General features: G+C 38.5%; 1 protein-coding gene across 6 annotated transcripts in view; it reads left to right on the forward strand.

Annotated features, from left to right (window-relative positions):
- Nucleotides 1–18,092, forward strand: part of sash1a (SAM and SH3 domain containing 1a) — a 221,848-nt gene that overhangs the window by 156,895 nt on the left and 46,861 nt on the right. For all 6 annotated transcript variants that reach the window (XM_047387678.1, XM_047387679.1, XM_047387681.1 and 3 more), the window contains exon 2: nucleotides 10,636–10,764. In XM_047387678.1, coding sequence (XP_047243634.1) covers nucleotides 10,636–10,764 — 129 coding nt within the window. The remainder of the gene's footprint in view (nucleotides 1–10,635; nucleotides 10,765–18,092) is intronic.

The raw sequence follows: 18,092 nt of genomic DNA on the forward strand, positions 1-18,092 counted from the left end.
CAGACTCACTCTTCACCACCTTAACCTCTAAGGTGCCACTGATTTACGCGTCTGCTTATTGTGTAGTGGCGCATGCAAATCAGCCATAAAACAACACGTCCTTGCAGGCCCCAGTCTCTAATCTGTCCACAGCACTCTGCTGTTAGTCTTGTGTCCAGGTGGTTCGTTCTGTTGCGTCAGGACTGGCTTGGTAGGTTTGGTATGATTTTGTTCTAGCATGCATGTTATCTCCTTTGTGGTTGTGTTTGTTCTGTCTTATTCTCCTTTCAGGTAATTTTCTTGTTATTGCGCCACAGATTTAGGGTTTTGTCAAACAGAGTGGGTATTTTTTAATCAGTAATTCCCAAAATTGGAGATGACAGAAATATATTGGCTGTTGCCGCTGTTTGTGTTGTTATTGTATTTTTTTGTTTTATTTATAGTTAGAAAAGCTTGTATATTCCACCAATGGTCAGAGTGAGGAATATCTTCCACTGTTATTGTGTGGGTCAGAGGCTGAAAAGTTAAAAAATCACTGTCACATTTGATCGTTTTTTTTATTTTTTTTTATCAACCTTGATTTTAAAATAAAAATAAATTTAAAAGTAGAAATGATGATCATTGCAGGTTATGTCATTACACAAATCTGCTGATTAACATTTAAAGTATTCTGTATAATCCATGCATAGACCACAATATGAGATTTTTATGGATTGATAACCTTGAGGAAGAATACCACAATTTCATAATACGTACAAAGAATTATCAGAATGTACTGATTATTAGAGTAATAATGATCCATGGCATGTTTAGATTAATTTTATTTTTTATAAAGACCTAAAAATATAGAAGAAACACCTACCTAATTTAGTAATAGTACTTTAAAGATAAGCTGTTATAGTTTTTGCCATTCTGCTTTATATAGAGGAATATTTGGCGTCAAATAAGCCCCCCAAAAAAGTGGTATTTGAGGCTCTTCTTACTGTTTTTACGTTTGTCTGCCAGGTACTTTTAAACCAATTGATCCTCAGACCAAATGTCCTGCAGTTACTTCCAGTATGTGAAAAAGCCTGAGGTGTTAATTTGGTTTGGTCTGGCACAGAGGATGTGAATAAAGTGGGAATGCTGAATTGTGTGTGTGGGAATGTGTGTGGGAATGTGTGTGTGTTTGTGTGGAAAGGGTTAAGAGTGAAGGGTGGGTGGTGTGCTGTCCTGCCCTTCTGACACTAGGTGGGAGTTCTGGCTCCCAGCCAGGCAATTTCTCCAGATTTATTACTCTGGAGGCAAATGCCTCTGAGGATGATGCTCATCTTTGTTGTTCTTCCCCCCTCCTTGAACTGAGAAACAAAAATTAGCAGAAAGTTTATTTAGTCTTTGCTCTGAACTACCTCAACTTCGGTATCACAGCCATGCTTCAAACATTTTACAAGTTTGTAACAAGTATAAAAACAGAATGTTAATGTATTAATGATTGGCTAAATGTTTTTGATCATAATCTTTTAATCTTTGAACAGACTTAACATTTACTTTATTTTTTCTGATGAAATGCATACAATGACACTTTCTAAAATTACTTTAATATCTCCAGCCATCTTTCCAGTATTAGATAATGTTAAAGTTATTGACTTTCTCACTGACTCTACTGCGCAAATTTGGGTTTAGGTATTGTATCTTTGGTAGATTTACATAGGTTGAAGTGAAAATATGCTAAAAAAGGTGTAAATGTATTGTGGTGTGTTTTGACTTCTAAATAAATAAAAAACAAAGATGGTTGTGTGCCTTGGAAAGTCAGAAAATGTTAAAATATCACATTTACTTTAAATTAAATGCTAATTATTTTTGGAAAACCTTGTATGTAGGTAGCTGTTACTGGGGCCATGTAACCAATATTTCTTAAAATAGATTATGAGTAGAATATTCAATTTAATTCAATTCATGTTGTCTCAAGCAACTTCACAACAGTCAGGTACATACATTCCAATTAGTCCTAATCATTGAACAGTGCAGTCAGAGTTAGTTATTTATTCAAATTGGATAAAAAGTTTTTCTGTCTAAGGAAACCCAGCAGATTGCATCCAGTCAGTGACTTGTAGCATTCACTCCTCCTGGATGAGCATGTAGAGACAGTGGACAGTCACTGGCGTTAACTTTGCAGCAATCCCTCATACTGAGCATGCATGTAGCGACAGTGGAGAGGAATAACTCCCTTTTAACAGGAAGAAACCTCCAGCAGAACCAGGCTCAGTGTGAGCGGCCATCTGCCACGACCGACTGGGGGTTAGAGAGAACAGAGCAGAGACACAAAGAGAACACAGAAGCACTGATCCAGGAGTCCTTTCTATGGGAAGGAAAAGTAAATGTTAATATAAAAGGTTACTTCATATTGTCGTTTGTCAAAGTGGTTAAGAAATGTCCCCCTGCCAGGTACGAAACGTCCCATGGTAGTCGACACCAATGCTAACTCAATAAGTGAATGACCAAAACTCCAAAGGCAAAGAGACGTAGTAACCAGCACCCATTGGAATCCATAGAATCAAGACACATAAGTTACTATAATTATTATTAATTAGCACTAGGGGTGGGTGATATGAACTTAGTTTTATCACAATATTTTGTGGTATTTATTGTGATACAAATAAAAGTGACAACAAAAAAGTATTTACAACTTCTTTTCAGTCTTTTTTTAGGCAACTGTATGGCTGTGACATCATAGCCCTATAAACATAAATATTGCTCTTAAAAAACATCCATTTTGAAAAGGCTTCTTCAGAACAACAGCTACTCAAAGAAGTGTGATTTTTATCAATAAACTGCACACAGTAACTGCATGTAATCATATTAATGAGGTTTATTGATATTTTTTGATGTACTCATGAAACCAACAGTGTAGATAATATTTAAAGTAAAAATCCCAACAATACAAATAGTTTTCGGGGTTTTCAGAGATCAATAATTTTAATATATCGTCATGATGAATCCAAATTCTTTTCATGATAAAGAAAATTCAGCATAAAACTGATTTAAAAAAGTTTAACAACCATGCTATGCTTACAATGCCAACATCACTGTTACTGGAAACATGTTGACTTACGTTCCTTCATTTGTGATCAGGTTTAAACAATGTTCCTTCATTTGTTTCAAAGCATATTGTAGAATTTTCCTGAAGAAAGGTCACAGTCTTAACTAAATTGGCCTTTATTATGAACTTTATCTTGACAGTTTGCTCTGAATCTTATTTTTAAACACATTGTGAGATTCTAAAAACAGTGAAGGCAATATCTATGGTACAGCTAAATAAACAAATAACCAGCACTCTGACTTTCAATGGCTTTTGTTTCGCTTAAGGTTCCGACAAAGAAATGGCCTTTTAAATTTGAGTTTAGTCATCCCTGGCTGTTGGACTGAAATCATTGTATTGACCTTCTGCACATGAAACCTTATCTTTACAGACCGTTATCTAACTTTCTTCAGCATGCATACTATAAAGTCAGAGCACACAGTAAACTGAATATTAAAATGACTGTGCAGACAAAGCATCAAAGCAGCCCTCAGCAGAGATGTTATTCACCCAGTAGAATCAACATTTGCAGCTTTAAAGGATATGTTCATCTTGTTTGGACTGTAAATCCAATAATATGTCAGTCTGCAGTATCTTCCTCAGGGGTCCCCAGTCAGTGATGTGTGTTTAATATGATCCCTAAGAAAGACAGTCACTTATTTCTAGCGGTGGATAAAGTTAGTAACAGTTTAGTATGCAGATGTATGAGCTGTAGTTTTTAAGTGGTTGGGATCGACATTACAGATCACTCAATAAAAACTTTAAACTTAAAGAAGTTAGTCTCAGGGTGAATATAAGGCCTTTTTGAAGTAGCATCTGTTTTCCTGTCTTTACTTTTAGTTCTTATGGCAAACACTCCTTATATATGTGAGATTCATTTGTTTGGAATACCTGTTTTATTTCTCGATGAAGCTATCAAGAGAAACACTGACTTTCAGTTTACAAACCTGGATAGCTGACATTGACTTACAGCTCCCCCACTAGATAATTTCCCTGTTTTTGCTTGACAAACTGTCTGGGGGTAGAGCCTTGTGGAAATATTTTACCTGCCTGCAGAGAACTTATCTCTTCTTGAAAAGTGTTTTGTGCTGTTTAATTCAGTGTGGGAGGAGGAACGTGTCCATTTCAAACCCACCGACTATGTGAGAGAATCTGTGAATATGAGGTTCTACTTGGAGATAGGATTTTTGATTGTATGGAAAATGTATGGTTTTATTATGTTAGCAACGTGACCCCACGTTCTCATGAAACCTTATACATGTGACAGTATTTGTGCTTTCAAAAATATTCTCTTTTGGCATTTTGTCTCTTTTCATGAAGTGTTTCAACGCGGGCTCATTTATAACTCAGTCCTTCTAGCCTTATTTTAACTTTACATTCCCACCGTGTCCAGGCTCATTATTTAGGTCAGACAGAGATTCTGCAGGTTTCCTCTTCTGGAATGGCACTGGTATGTTCAGCTGAAGCAGGATATCCTAAGGAAACGTTCTGAAAGACTGAGCTATGACTTCTGGCCTCACCCTCCTACCCTATTGTCAGCAATCATCTGGCTCCTAATTGTTCCCGTTTCCCATCTGAGTACTTTTTGTCAGACCATAAAACGTGCCATAAACAGCTCACTTATCCAAATCTATCGTCTAGTTTGCCCAGTTCCGGCTCATCAGCGTCATACTGTTTGTTGGCACATCTCAGAATGGTGATTCTCCAGAAAAATAAAACACATGGGAATAGTCTTAATATCTGCTGTATGGTAAATCTGACATTGGATCTATATTATAGGATTCATATCAGCGTTTATAATGTCAGAAATGTTTTGGAAATGATTTTTTGTTTTTAATTAGCTGTGTAAGGTGCATCGTTTGTGACTCATCCTAAATTGAGATACAATTTTAATAATAAAAAAAAAAACAACTACCTGCCGTTACAATAAAACCTGCTTTCAAACTGGCCCTTCCTGTCCTGAGTTTGTGGTGTATATGAAAGTGATCACTGCCCATGTTCTGACCTTATGGGGCACGTCTCTGTTGTAAATTATTCTTGCAGTTCTGTGGTTGAAGTTCAAGTAGTCACAATAATTACACCAGGTACACTACCATTTAGCCTGTGTGTAACAGAGTCCCGCTGTGATGAGCAAAAAGGTTTACCTTTAAAGTATGGAGTAGAATTTGTTTTGCTTGTGGCCTTTTATAATGTTTCTTTTGGCTTAATATATATGCGCTATCTATGAAATACTTTCCAATATAATGTAAAAAACTTGAGATGAATGTAAATTAACTGTGAGATTGAATGAAAGTAAAGATATTAGTTCCTTCATGCTATCTGTGAAAGGTGAATACCTTCACCGGAGAAGGCATTAATAGAAATTCTGTGTTTCAACGAACCTTTACTTAATCTTGGAAATGCTCCTTTTTTGGCCCACAGTAACAGTATAAGGGGAGCGTTACAGTTGTGGAGAAATGCTATAACCCAACTGAACTAATGACCAAAACAATAAAAATCACAAAGCACAAATCTTTTCATTGAGTGCTAATTCCATATTGTTTAAAGAAATCCTCACATTTTACCAATCTGTTAAATACAAGATTTCTACAAGATGTCTTGATTTGTGGGATTTTTCCTGCAATTTCTGTAAAGCCTTTCATTCTGACAGTACACTACAACAATGGGTTGTTTTGAATTTGTTACTAGTCAAAGGGGTGGTTGTGTAAAATCCATTGAGTTCTCTATCTGTTTACTGTCCTAATTGTAGCAATGAGGGCTCCAAACATGCTGTCAAGTTTGACACTGTATATTGTATCAAGTGTCAATGTCAGATTTATTTTTATAGCACATTTTAAAACAGCAGTTGACCAAAGTGCTTCACAATTACACCAACAATCATAAGAAAGCAAATAGAATAAACCTGTATTGAAAATAGCTAAAACACAGCAGAGTTAAGATTTCTAAGAACCATTTAGCACCTCATACTCCGTAAGTTAAAGGCTAAAGTGATTCATTTTTAAAATACATTTTAATGACTCTATGCAGTGCTGACATGTAGAGGTATATTTCCCACAGTCTTTGGGCTGCAGGCTGCTACAGTGAATGGTCGATTACCTCTACGTTTTAACCTAGGTCTTGGAACATTAAAGAGAACCTGACTGGTTAATCAGAGTGCTCTCATATTGTGTGGATGTTGGGAAGATCATGCAGATAGGATGCGGCTAGACCATTTAAAACTATCTTCTCTTGATTAACGTCATGGTTCTTTGTCATAACATACTGTACTGAAGTGACAGAAAATGTTTAGGGCTTAAAACCTTGGTATACTCTGATACCAGTAACCCGCTCAGGTCTATTCAAAACTTATAGTGTAGAGGTTTAACGCTACAGATTTATCACCTTTTGATTAAAGTGGTGCTTCAGTGTAATGATGTAAGTGGATAAAAGTGTTACTTAGTAAAAATTCGAGGAATTACCTTATCTGGGTTCACTCTCACATATATCCCGAGATAATGTTAGCTAAATTTTATTATATTTGCTTATAAGAGATGTTAAACTTCAGGTTTTTTTTACTGTGATTGACATAGATGCTAAATAAATTAATTCATCTAATGGAATATTTATTAAAAGCTGCTTTTATCGCTTGGTAATTGCAGCAATATTGCTACTGAGCAATAAGCGGCTGTTTGTGAAGCTTGTAATTTGCACGTATTCTTGGAACACAACTGTAGGTTGATCAAACCTCAGCTGTTCATAGCAATTACTGTTTTCATGGAGCTTATAACAAATGCAACCCCTTTACTGTAATTACAAATGAAATCACACACATTCTTGTTTGGGTGTTGTTTCTGTGGAGCTATTGTTGCCTTTGTTCAAGTCATAATGGGGATTTGGCCTCCCTTTACATCCAGGGTGGAGTAGCTGTTGCGTCAGCTGGAAAAGCATTAGTCATTAATTCAAACATCCACTGAGATAGACAAGTTTGTTACTCTGAATATTTTATTTCTTTAACAGATTTAGATTACATGGGTTGTTTAGCTAGAGCTTATGACACAAAGTCTGTTGAAGCTGTAGGAGAGTTTGCAATTTATCCAATGAGTCATTAGAAGTTATTTGTTCTCAAACTGTAGTAAATGTTAGTATTTACCCTGATGGTCCCAAAAAGTAGAACATTTGTTGTTAAAGTTTTAGAACAGCTTTGATTCTTGTTGCCTAAATAGAATAGCTCCATCTGCAGCTGGTTGTTAGTTCATAGAGCTCTGTAATGAGAGCATGCTTTCTGTCATTCTGAGGAATGAAGTAGAAAGCATGTTTCTGCTGTGTCAGGGAGCACTCCCACAGGGATTCTACATCATCCCAAACCATACAGTACAGACCAAAAGTTTGGACACACCTTCTCATTCAAAGAGTTTTCTTTATTTTCATGACTATGAATATTGTAGCTTCACACTAAAGGCATCAAAACTATGAATTAACACATGTGGAATTATATACTGAACAAAAAAGTGTGAAGCAACTGAAAATATATCTTATATTCTAGGATCTTCAAAGTAGCCACCTTTTGCTTTGATTACTGCTCCGCACACTCTTGGCATTCTGTTGATGAACTTCAAGAGGTAGTCACCTGAAATTGTTTTCCAACAGTCTTGAAGGAGTTCCCAGAGATGCTTAGCACTTGTTGGCCCTTTTGCCTTCACTCTGCGGTCCAGCTCACCCCAAACCATCTGAATTGGGTTCAGGTCCGGTGACTGTGGAGGCCAGGTCATCTGGTGCAGCAACCCATCACTCTCCTTCTTGGTCAAATAGCCCTTACACAGCCTGGATGTGTGTTTGGGGTCATTGTCCTGTTGAAAAATAAATTATGGTCCAACTAAACGCAAACCGGATGGAATAGCATGCCGCTGCAAGATGCTGTGGTAGCCATGCTGGTTCAGTATGCCTTCAATTTTGAATAAATCCCCAACAGTGTCACCAGCAAAGCACCCCCACACCATCACACCTCCTCCTCCATGCTTCACGGTGGGAACCAGGCATGTAGAGTCCATCCGTTCAACTCTTCTGCGCTGCACAAAGACACGGTGGTTGGAACCAAACATCTCAAACTTGGACTCATCAGACCAAAGCACAGATTTCACTGGTCTAATGTCCATTCCTTGTGTTCTTTAGCCCAAACAAGTCTCTTCTGCTTGTTGCCTGTCCTCAGCAGTGGTTTCCTAGCAGCTATTTTACCATGAAGGCCTGATTCACACAGTCTCCTCTTAACAGTTGTTCTAGAGATGTGTCTGCTGCTAGAACTCTGTGTGGCATTGACCTGTTCTCTAATCTGAGCTGCTGTTAACCTGCGATTTCTGAGGCTGGTGACTCGGATGAACTTATCGTCCGCAGCAGAGGTGACTCTTGGTCTTCCTTTCCTGGGGCGGTCCTCATGTGAGCCAGTTTCTTTGTAGCACTTGATGGTTTTTGCGACTGCACTTTGTGACACTTTCAAAGTTTTCCCAATTGTTCGGACTGACTGACCTTCATTTCTTAAAGTAATGATGGCCACTCGTTTTTCTTTACTTAGCTGCTTTTTTCTTGCCATAATACAAAGTCTAACAGTCTATTCAGTGGGACTATCAGCTGTGTACTGTATCCACCTCCTGCACAACACTACAGATGGTCCCAATCACATTTATAAGGCTTGAAATCCCACTTATTAAACCTGACAGGGCACACCTGTGAAGTGAAAACCATTTCAGGTGACTACCTCTTGAAGCTCATCAACAGAATGCCAAGAGTGTACGGAGCAGTAATCAAAGCAAAAGGTGGCTACTTTGAAGAACCTAGAATATAAGACATATTTTCAGTTGTTTCACACTTTTTTGTTCAATATATAATTCCACATGTGTTAATTCATAGTTTTGATGCCTTCAGTGTGAAGCTACAATATTCATAGCCATGAAAATAAAGAAAACTCTTTGAATGAGAAGGTGTGTCCAAACCTTTGGTCTGTACTGTATGTATGGACAAAACCAGGTTTCTCAAACAAGGAGGGTCGAATGATATTGAATGCTGCCAGCCCAGGCAAAAAAACAATGTGTGTGATATTGTGTTAATCAAATCGTTAATGAGCACTTTTCCATTACTTTTTATTCAACTGAGCTGCTTTGTTCACCACTGGCCTGCCTCAGTTTGTTTTGGTACGATGTGTTTTAAATCCCCTGCCTTCATGGGTGTGCATGCCAATGTGCATTTTCTCTGACTAGACAGACAACTCTGAGTGAGGCTTTATGCCCTTGTGTGTCTGGGTGTGTGTGTGTATGTGTGTGTTTGTGTGGCACTATCGCCCACACTCACAGGGATCCATTTATTTGTGGCCTGGCACCCAGAAAGGGAGTTTGATTCAGAAAAAACAGAAACTGAGGGATACTGTTCAGACTCTGCTCACTGACTCAATGCTAGCTGTCTGTCTGGCACAGATTAGATCAACACTGATGAATATTCAGCAGCTGGCCATCACTGCCAGAGTAGCCCATATTTTGACCAAGCCAAGTGATGGTGTATGGTCGTTGCTGCCACTTTGCACAAGAGGTTAGTTTATTTCCCTTTAAAAATCTTGGTATTAAATTTACTCTATATCAATCTTTTCCTTACCAATACTGATTCATGGTTTTCTTGAAGGATGGCTCTGCCTATTCTGATTGACTGATTTGAAATGTTTTCTAAGGTCCGTAACACATGTATAACAAAACAATCTGCTAGGCAGTAGTTTTGAACCCAACAATAACCCAGGACTTTTTGCTAAAAGGCAACAGTGCTACCAACTGTGCCACCGAGCATAACTGATCTGTGCATATCTATATCATTGATTGGTGTATTGGTAATATTTAGTTGTCTAAGGACTGAAATCCATTATTCTGAGTTGCGTACCCAAAACATGATAGAACAAATGCCAGCCACATCCCAGTTATTTGAAAATATTGCTTCATGTCACAACCATTCACAGTTACATTGTAATCATTGAGTGTTTACAGTCGGGTAATATCTTTACTGTTTTGAATACTGCTTCCTCCCTCTTTCCCAAACATGCCGTCCTCCACAAAGGCAGGAACTGTATGAATCTAAACTATAGCCAGCAGGAAAAATGTGTTTGGTTCAGAGTTAAGTGAATGACTGAGGAGGGAAAGGGCATCCTTGAAATGAGCCTCAACAAAGACAAAACCTAGGAACAATATTTGGCTTAGTCTGAGATCCAGAATGGAGCTAGATAAGAACAAATAAATGGTCACAATATTCACCCATGGTACTTTAGAGTATTTTGGTTTGTAGGTCTCAGAGCTGATTGGAGAAAAATTCTTAACAAATCAAAGGACACATTTTTTTTTTCTTTTTTTATGAAGATCAGTAGATTCACTTAGAAGGTAGATCTCAAATACATAAATGCTATCGTAGTCTAATGTCCAGAAAAGTAAATATTCAGATCGTTACATATGCAGCAAGATTTGCGCATTTAGGAATGTAATGACTTCAGTTGATGCTTCCCGAAGTTGCTGTTTTTTCCTTATTGGAATTCAGTTTTTGTTTCCCAGGCTGTTTTAGTTCCCATTCTAACCCATTCTCTAACTTTTTCATTTTAGGATGGTTCTCTGGGCAACATAGATGACCTTGCCCAGGAGTACTCTGAGTACTACAACACCTGCTTCAGTGACGTCAGTGACCGCATGGAAGAGCTACGCAAACGCCAAGTCTCCCAAGAGCTTGACATGGTAAAAGCACAATTTAAAATGCAACAAAAAAACCTTGGTGCACAGTTATTATTATAAACTACCTCACAACTTATGTGCCTGTTTGATTGTGTGCAAATTTGAAATGAGAAACTAAAATAATAGGAAAATAAGTCTATATAGATCTGAATGCAGTGGTGTTAATGGAGATTGGTGAGAAAGAACGAGGGGTTCCTTTTTACAAGGATGTAAGGCAGTGGGGTAGCCCTTTTGGTTGCCATGCTGCAAGCAAATGAAGGGTGGAATGCTGCTGGTATTGCTGTGGAGGACCAAGCTTTGTGCGGCATTCAAACACTGTAGGTCTGAAAGATTACAAGAGAATGTATAGAGTCTTGTTCCACATGACTTAACTGCACTATTTTTGGCAAATATTTGCAAGCACTATGTAAAAAAAATAAATACAGATTCTAATACAGATTTTGTTCTATTTCATATAATGTAGCTGTGGTGCTGCTCTGCAAGAAAGTAAAATATAAATAAAATAAAACCATTAGAAATGACCAATGTGAGACCCTGCCATTGCATATTTCTCATTGCAGCTAATATAGATGTTGTGTTGCTTTAATGGAGGAGAGAAATAAAAACAGAACAGGTGGAACCAAATCTCAGCTCTTTTTTACACACAAGCTAGCCTTAGCACTGCAGCACAGCTAGCAGTTCCAAGAAGTAAGAAAAATGGCAATTTTAGATGCTTAAGAACCTTTGCCTCGAGATTGAAGAAGCTGACTGAACCTGGTAAGAATGCCAATGTCCAAAACAAAAATTTGTTATTTTACGACGAGGCGTAAAAGTCAACTCAGAAAGGAAGAAGCCAATATTCCTAAAGCATCACAAAATGTGAAATTAAAGTTTGAAATTTCATTTTTGGAGACCTGTCTAGAGGTCTGATAAAACATTTTTTTTGTACTTCTAACTGACATAAAGCAGGACATGTTTAATCTGATTTATAGTCAGTGGAAATAACATCATTTTATTATTAATGCCCTCCTTGCCCGGTCTGTGTGCTTTGATAGTCTTCCCTCTGGATTATAGAAAGAACTGGAATAAATTATTCATTTTAGAAATTGTTAGAAGTTATGTATTTTACAATATCAAACAATAGTCTTAATAAATCATTACAATTCCCTTATTAAAATCACATTCATGCCTGTACATTTATAACCATAGCTGTACCTTTTCCCACCAAGTAAGTAATTTGCAAAGTAAGATAGTATAACCTCTTGGCATGTTTTAGTTTTGGAAGGGGTCATCTTGAGTACATAGAACTGTGGAGGGTTTTAATTTGTTTTTCATATTAAATCACATTTCTATTTTTTCACCTATCTTCAGGTATTTCATCTTTTTTTTTCATTTGTTTAAATCTTTCCCCATTTCTTTATTTTAAATGGTGAATGTATACATGAGATCTGACTTTAGATGAACTGAAGAACCATTTGGTGATGATACAAAAGATAATTCCCATTAGAAACCCCCCTCTGTCTGCAGTTTAGCTGAGGTAACACCAAAAAGAGAGAAGAAGCCTTCTTTTTTCACAAGTTTCTGTTCTTTAAACTGTTCCTAACCTGGTTTGGCAAGAGTACTGTTTCCATGTGGGCTTTTTTGCTTTCAGTTTGGACTTATTTTCTTCAAGAAAAGCAGCTTTTTATGTTTGTTATCACTTTCTCACTGGCTCCATGGCTGACAAATCATTTGACTTTTTCTGTTGTAATAAAGCATGGGGGTCTCTGTGCATTAAAAGCTGATGATGGAGGCTCTTTCTGAGATGACTATCATGCAGCCACTTCCTGCCTGCTCGGCACTCTGTTGTTTCTATACATCTCTTTGTTAGTTTTGTACTGTTGGGACACAAGTGGTTAAGTAAACATCCCCTGTGGATGGAACAGCGCTACTGCTCACAGTTTTCCACCAATTTTGGGTGGATCTTTTTGGCATTCTGATTTGATAATGCTGAAGAATTATTGCTTGAAATGACATGACATGCTGAAGGAAGGAAAATGCTTCAAGGTTTGAGCAATTGATTAACAAGTAAAGTTATTATCTTGAGATTATTTTGCAATTGAAATATGAATTGTTTTCTGCATAGTGTCTTGCAAAAGAGCCTTTCCACATTTTGCTATGTTACAACAGCAAACCTTAGGGTATTTTATAATGTTATGTGTGGCTGATAACTGACACCACATGTCACCCAGAAAACAACATCCCTTAGGTGAAAGAAGGTGGTGGAGCATCATGCTGTGGGGGTTCTTTTCTACAGTGCTGTTCTTCAATGTTCTCCAGCAAATCTCACTGAGCTTGAGCTATTTTTCAAAGAACTGGCTAATAATTCAGTCTCTATATTTGTAAAGCTGGTAGAGACATATCTCTACAGACTTAGATGTGTTGGTGTAAAGCACACTGCCACTGGACTTTAGAGCAGAGGAGAGGCATGTTGTCTGAAGTGATGAATCATGCCTATCTGTCTTTGGCAGTTGCCATGAGAATCGCTCTTAATTGACTGCATTATGTGTACAGTTTGGTGCAATGGAAATGGCCCCTTCCTGTTTCAACATGACTGTGTCCAGTGTACTAGGCAGGGTCCATAAAGACATGGGCGTGTGAGCTTGGTATGGAATAACTTGCCTGCACAGAGTCCTGACCTCAACCTGATTTTAAAAAAACCTTTGGGATGAATTCATGATGACTGAGAGCCCAGCCTTTTTGTCTAGCATCATTGTCTCACTTCACAAATCTTCTTTTGACTGAATAATAAAAAATCCCCCAAAAACACTTTTCCTTTTGTCATTGAAGTTCATGATTGTGTGAAGGTAGATTAGCAAATACGTTTGGTAATATAGCATACATTGAAGTTTTTAATCATAACATAAAATGTGTGAAAACAAAAATGTCACATACCTTACTGACAAATAATTGAGAATTAAAAGTTTTCAGGTCGATTCTATTTTTATATCATTAACTAAATGTAAAATAAAGCAAGATGATTAAGCTTGCATTCAGTTTTGTCAGTTTAATGCTTTTGCCCGGATTGGCTCTTTATATCATCTATATAAACAGCTACTGTGCCGACCCCTTCAATGTCAGTGTTTTTTTTTTTTTTGTGAGGGGGTGGGTATTAGGGTTAGGGTAGGGTAGGGTTTCCATCACATGGGGTGATGGAATGAATGAAGACATAAATCAAGATGGTTTGTTTAAGAGTTTGCAGTGATTAAGCACAACTTCTAAAACATTTGCACATGCAATGTAATTAAATATTGCAACAGCTTCTGCAAGGGTAATTTACAGTTTGTGGGTAGACAAGAAGCCCTGTGAGATTAATTCAGTTAATGCTTTTGCCACAACCCTCCAGTTGTTAACTTTGTTATGGAAACTTTTACTTAATACTCTCACACGTAAGTCTGATTGACCATCCCACCTTAAGGAAGGTTTTTCTAGTGTAGGATGTTGACAGCAGAGGGTTGGGACTCGAGCCTTACTTGTTGTTTTGATTTGCTAAGAGGCAAGGAAGACTCTTGATTAATGTGCTAATGTCTTGATGGTCTCCTTTTGTCCAGCTGGGTCGGTTGAGCTTGGTTTAAAAACTACATTGTACAAGATATTTGTTCTCGTGCTTGTTTGTCCTTTCTACCTGGGTTTTGTCCTGAAATAAAGAGAGCCGACGTGCTCAGACAGCTGCCTTTGTGGGAAGTAGATTGATTCCAAAAAATGTTGGCAGCACTCCCTTGTTGGCATAACCCCTGTGGAAAGCATGTGGTGTATTTGTAATTTTATTAAATGATTTATTTTTCTGTGTTGGACTCCTGACTGTCATTGGAATTTGTTATAACTGTGGTATTAGTCTGGAAATGCCAAAACAATGACAATCCTGAAGGCTTAGAAATCTCCCCCCTTGAAAGGAATACTTTGTTGTTTGAGGGTCCAAAGCATTTGCTTATTCACTTTTACACATGCACCAGCTCCAAGCTGAAATAGTAGGCTGTCTACTGCAGTATGAATGTGCATATCCTGTTCTCTTATGCAAGAGTTGAACAGCAATGCATTTTTGTGCATTAAATCATTAGTGAGTTTAAACTGTGTGGAGTTGATTGCCGCAAATAAACTGGATATACAGGCTCACACTGTGCCATACTGGTTCTACAGCTAACGGCTGAGCTCCCGCTTTACTTTCAGGGCCTGTCTTTCCACATTCACTTTTCATACCTAGAAGCTTCTCCCTCGCCCACCCAGATTCAGCCGGTCATGCCAGCTGGAGTGCCTACACTAAACAACCTCTCTGTTTGCTTTTGCGATATCCACCTACTTGTGCTGGCTAAGTTCTCGTAATAAACTGCATAAGATGTAATAAACTGTCCTCTGTCTTGTTGTCCCTCTCCATTTGCTATATCTGCTCCTGCTCAGGCTAAAAACTTTCAAAATACAGATGAAAGTCAGCGTGGTGTTTGGAATTACAGCTGTTTTTCATTAATAGTTTTTAGTAAATGCATTGGGGTATGCCGAGTGTCCTGCCTGCTGACATCGTGACCCTCATTGATCAAAGCACCCCATTTGCATCCTTTTAGTCCAACTTAGCTGTGTCATGCTTTAGCAGTTAGAGATATAATACATTTGCCTCAGACATGTGTGTCCATACCAACAGACTGATATCTGGGCAAATAACTGTTGAGGCCATCTGGTGGGAAATCATATGCATGTTTAACACATGCGTGCAAGTTTTGGGTGATAATATAAGGTAATGCTGGTAAGTTCACGCAAAGGATAGCGTGCTCCCTTAGGGAGTGGATTTGTGAAATCTGAGCTTTGCACTCACTCACAGATAGCTCTTGGAATTGTATTGATCTGATGTTCTGGTCCAGAAACTGTGGCACTGTTACACTTATCCATTTGTAAAAGACATATAGTGTTACATATGTTTGTAAAAATATTTACAACCTTTGAATATTTTCACAGTTGATCATATTTAAACCTCAATGTATTTTATTGGGTTTTATGATAGAACAACACAAAGTTAGGCATAATTGTAAAGTGGCAGCAAGGTTATACAAGTTTATTTTAATTTTATTATAAATAAAAATATGTGACATCCACCTGAGGCGCAGATCCTTGCAGGTCCTCCAGTTACCATGGGCCTGTTGGCTGCTTCTCTGAATAATTTTCTTCCTGCCTAGTTTAGGTGGATGGCCATGTCTAGACAGGCTTGTTGTGGTTTACAGTACTCTTTTCATTTTTGGATGATGTATTGAACAGAGTTCTGTGAGATGTTCAAAGGTAGGCATATTGTTTTGTAACCCAACCCTGGTTTAAACTTCTCCACAACGTTGTTGTGACCTGTCTAAAGTGTTTCCTTGGTCTTCATTTGCTGGTTATTCTCTACTATTGAGAAAATCAACTCTGAGTCTATGATAGAATAACTGTCTTTATTCAGAGATTAAATCACTGACTGTTTACTGTTTCGGGTCTGAATGCAAGTGCACATAACACTCTTTTCATGCCAGAGATGGTACTCGCAAACAAACTGGGGGCACATGTTTGCATGTGTGTCGGTGCTCCTCGGTCTGTGTTTAAGTCTGTTGTTGCATGTTGTTCAGATTGGGTCTCTGTGTCTCTGTCCCCCCCACCCCGCCTTTTCTTGGCATAGACCTGCATATCTTCTGTGTTGCTACAAGCTGGAGAACCCATCAAAAAGGTTCTAATAGCAAAACCAGCCTACCGCTACCTTTGTGAAAGTGTTCCTGAATGTGCATGAGCGCCTTGTTTAATGCTTCTCCCTGTTATTGTGGCTTTTTTAAAAACACAAAGTTTTGCATAGTGATTTTGTTTGAACAGAAACACCAACACTGTGCTTGCTTAAGGGATGTATGTGTTTTTTCTCTGTCTCCAATAATCTCTACTTTCAAGAGAAAGGCAAACAGTACTGTCCTAGATTTGTCTGTCAAGTTAATTAAGACATTTTTAGGACTGTAGGAATATACCTATTCTCTGATTTATGGGAATCCTTATATTCCCTAGATGAACAGTCTGTCTAAAGGCTGTTCTGACTTAAGATGATTTATCTCGCCAACAAACGTCCGGATACATCTGCTTGACCAGAGTAACAGACATTTGGACATACGGCTTGTAGGATCTTTGGAAGCAAAGTCAGCCAGCTATGTTGTCTCACTAACATCTTTGCAGTTTGGCTGCAGCTGATTAATGTTATCGTAAGTGTGGGGTGAGGCTAATTTGAAGCCTTTTGCCAGCTCAGCCTTTTTGGGCCACTGCTCATTTGACTCATACACTTGAGGCACTTAAAGAGCTCATGAGGAGTTTATGTCACCTTTGACTGAGCAACTCAAGCCTTAAAGTTGATGATGTGGAAGAATTGCACTTCCCTGCATAAAGCTACATTAAGTATGAGAAACTTACTAAAAATCTGCCTATGTTTTTTCAGTTTCCTGTTACTATTGTCTTATATTCTAATACACTGCTCAAAAAAATTAAGGGAACACTCAAATAACACATCCTAGATCTGAATGAATGAAATATTCTCATTAAATACTTTCTTCTGTACAAAGTTGAATGTGCTGACAACAAAATGGAGGCCTGGATTTGGAGTCACACACAAAATTAAAGTGGAAAAACACACTACAGGCTCATCCAACTTTGATGTAATGTCCTTAAAACAAGTCACAATTAGGCTCAGTATTGTGTGTGGCCTCCACGTGCCTGTATGACCTCCCTACAACGCCTGGGCATGCTCCTGATGAGACGGCGGATGGTCTCCTGAGGGATCTCTTCCCAGACATGGACTAAAGCATCCTCCAATTCCTGGACAGTCTGTGGTGCAATGTGACGTTGGTGGATGGAGCGAGACATGATGTCCCAGATGTGCTCAATCAGATTCAGGTCTGGGGAACGGGCAGGCCAGTCCATAGCTTCAATGTCTTCATCTTGCAGGAACTGCTGACACCCTCCAGCCACATGAGGTCTAGCATTGTCCTGCATTAGGAGGAACCCAGGGCCAACCGCACCAGCATATGGTCTCACAAGGGGTCTGAGGATCTCATCTCCTAATGGTAGTCAGGCTACCTCTGGCGAGCACATGGCGAGCACCTCCAAAGAAATGCCACCCCACACCATTACTGACCCACTGCCAAACCTGTCATGCTGAAGGATGTTGCAGGCAGCAGATCGCTCTCCATGGTGTCTCCAGACTCTGTCACGTCTGTCACATGTGCTCAGTGTAAACCTGCTTTCATCTGTGAAGAGCACAGGGCGCCAGTGGTGAATTTGCCAATCCTGGTGTTCTCTGGCAAATGCCAAGCGTCCTGCACGGTGTT

The sequence above is a fragment of the Girardinichthys multiradiatus genome, chromosome 15 (genome assembly GCF_021462225.1).
Source record: "Girardinichthys multiradiatus isolate DD_20200921_A chromosome 15, DD_fGirMul_XY1, whole genome shotgun sequence".
NCBI classification, from domain to species: domain Eukaryota; kingdom Metazoa; phylum Chordata; class Actinopteri; order Cyprinodontiformes; family Goodeidae; genus Girardinichthys; species Girardinichthys multiradiatus.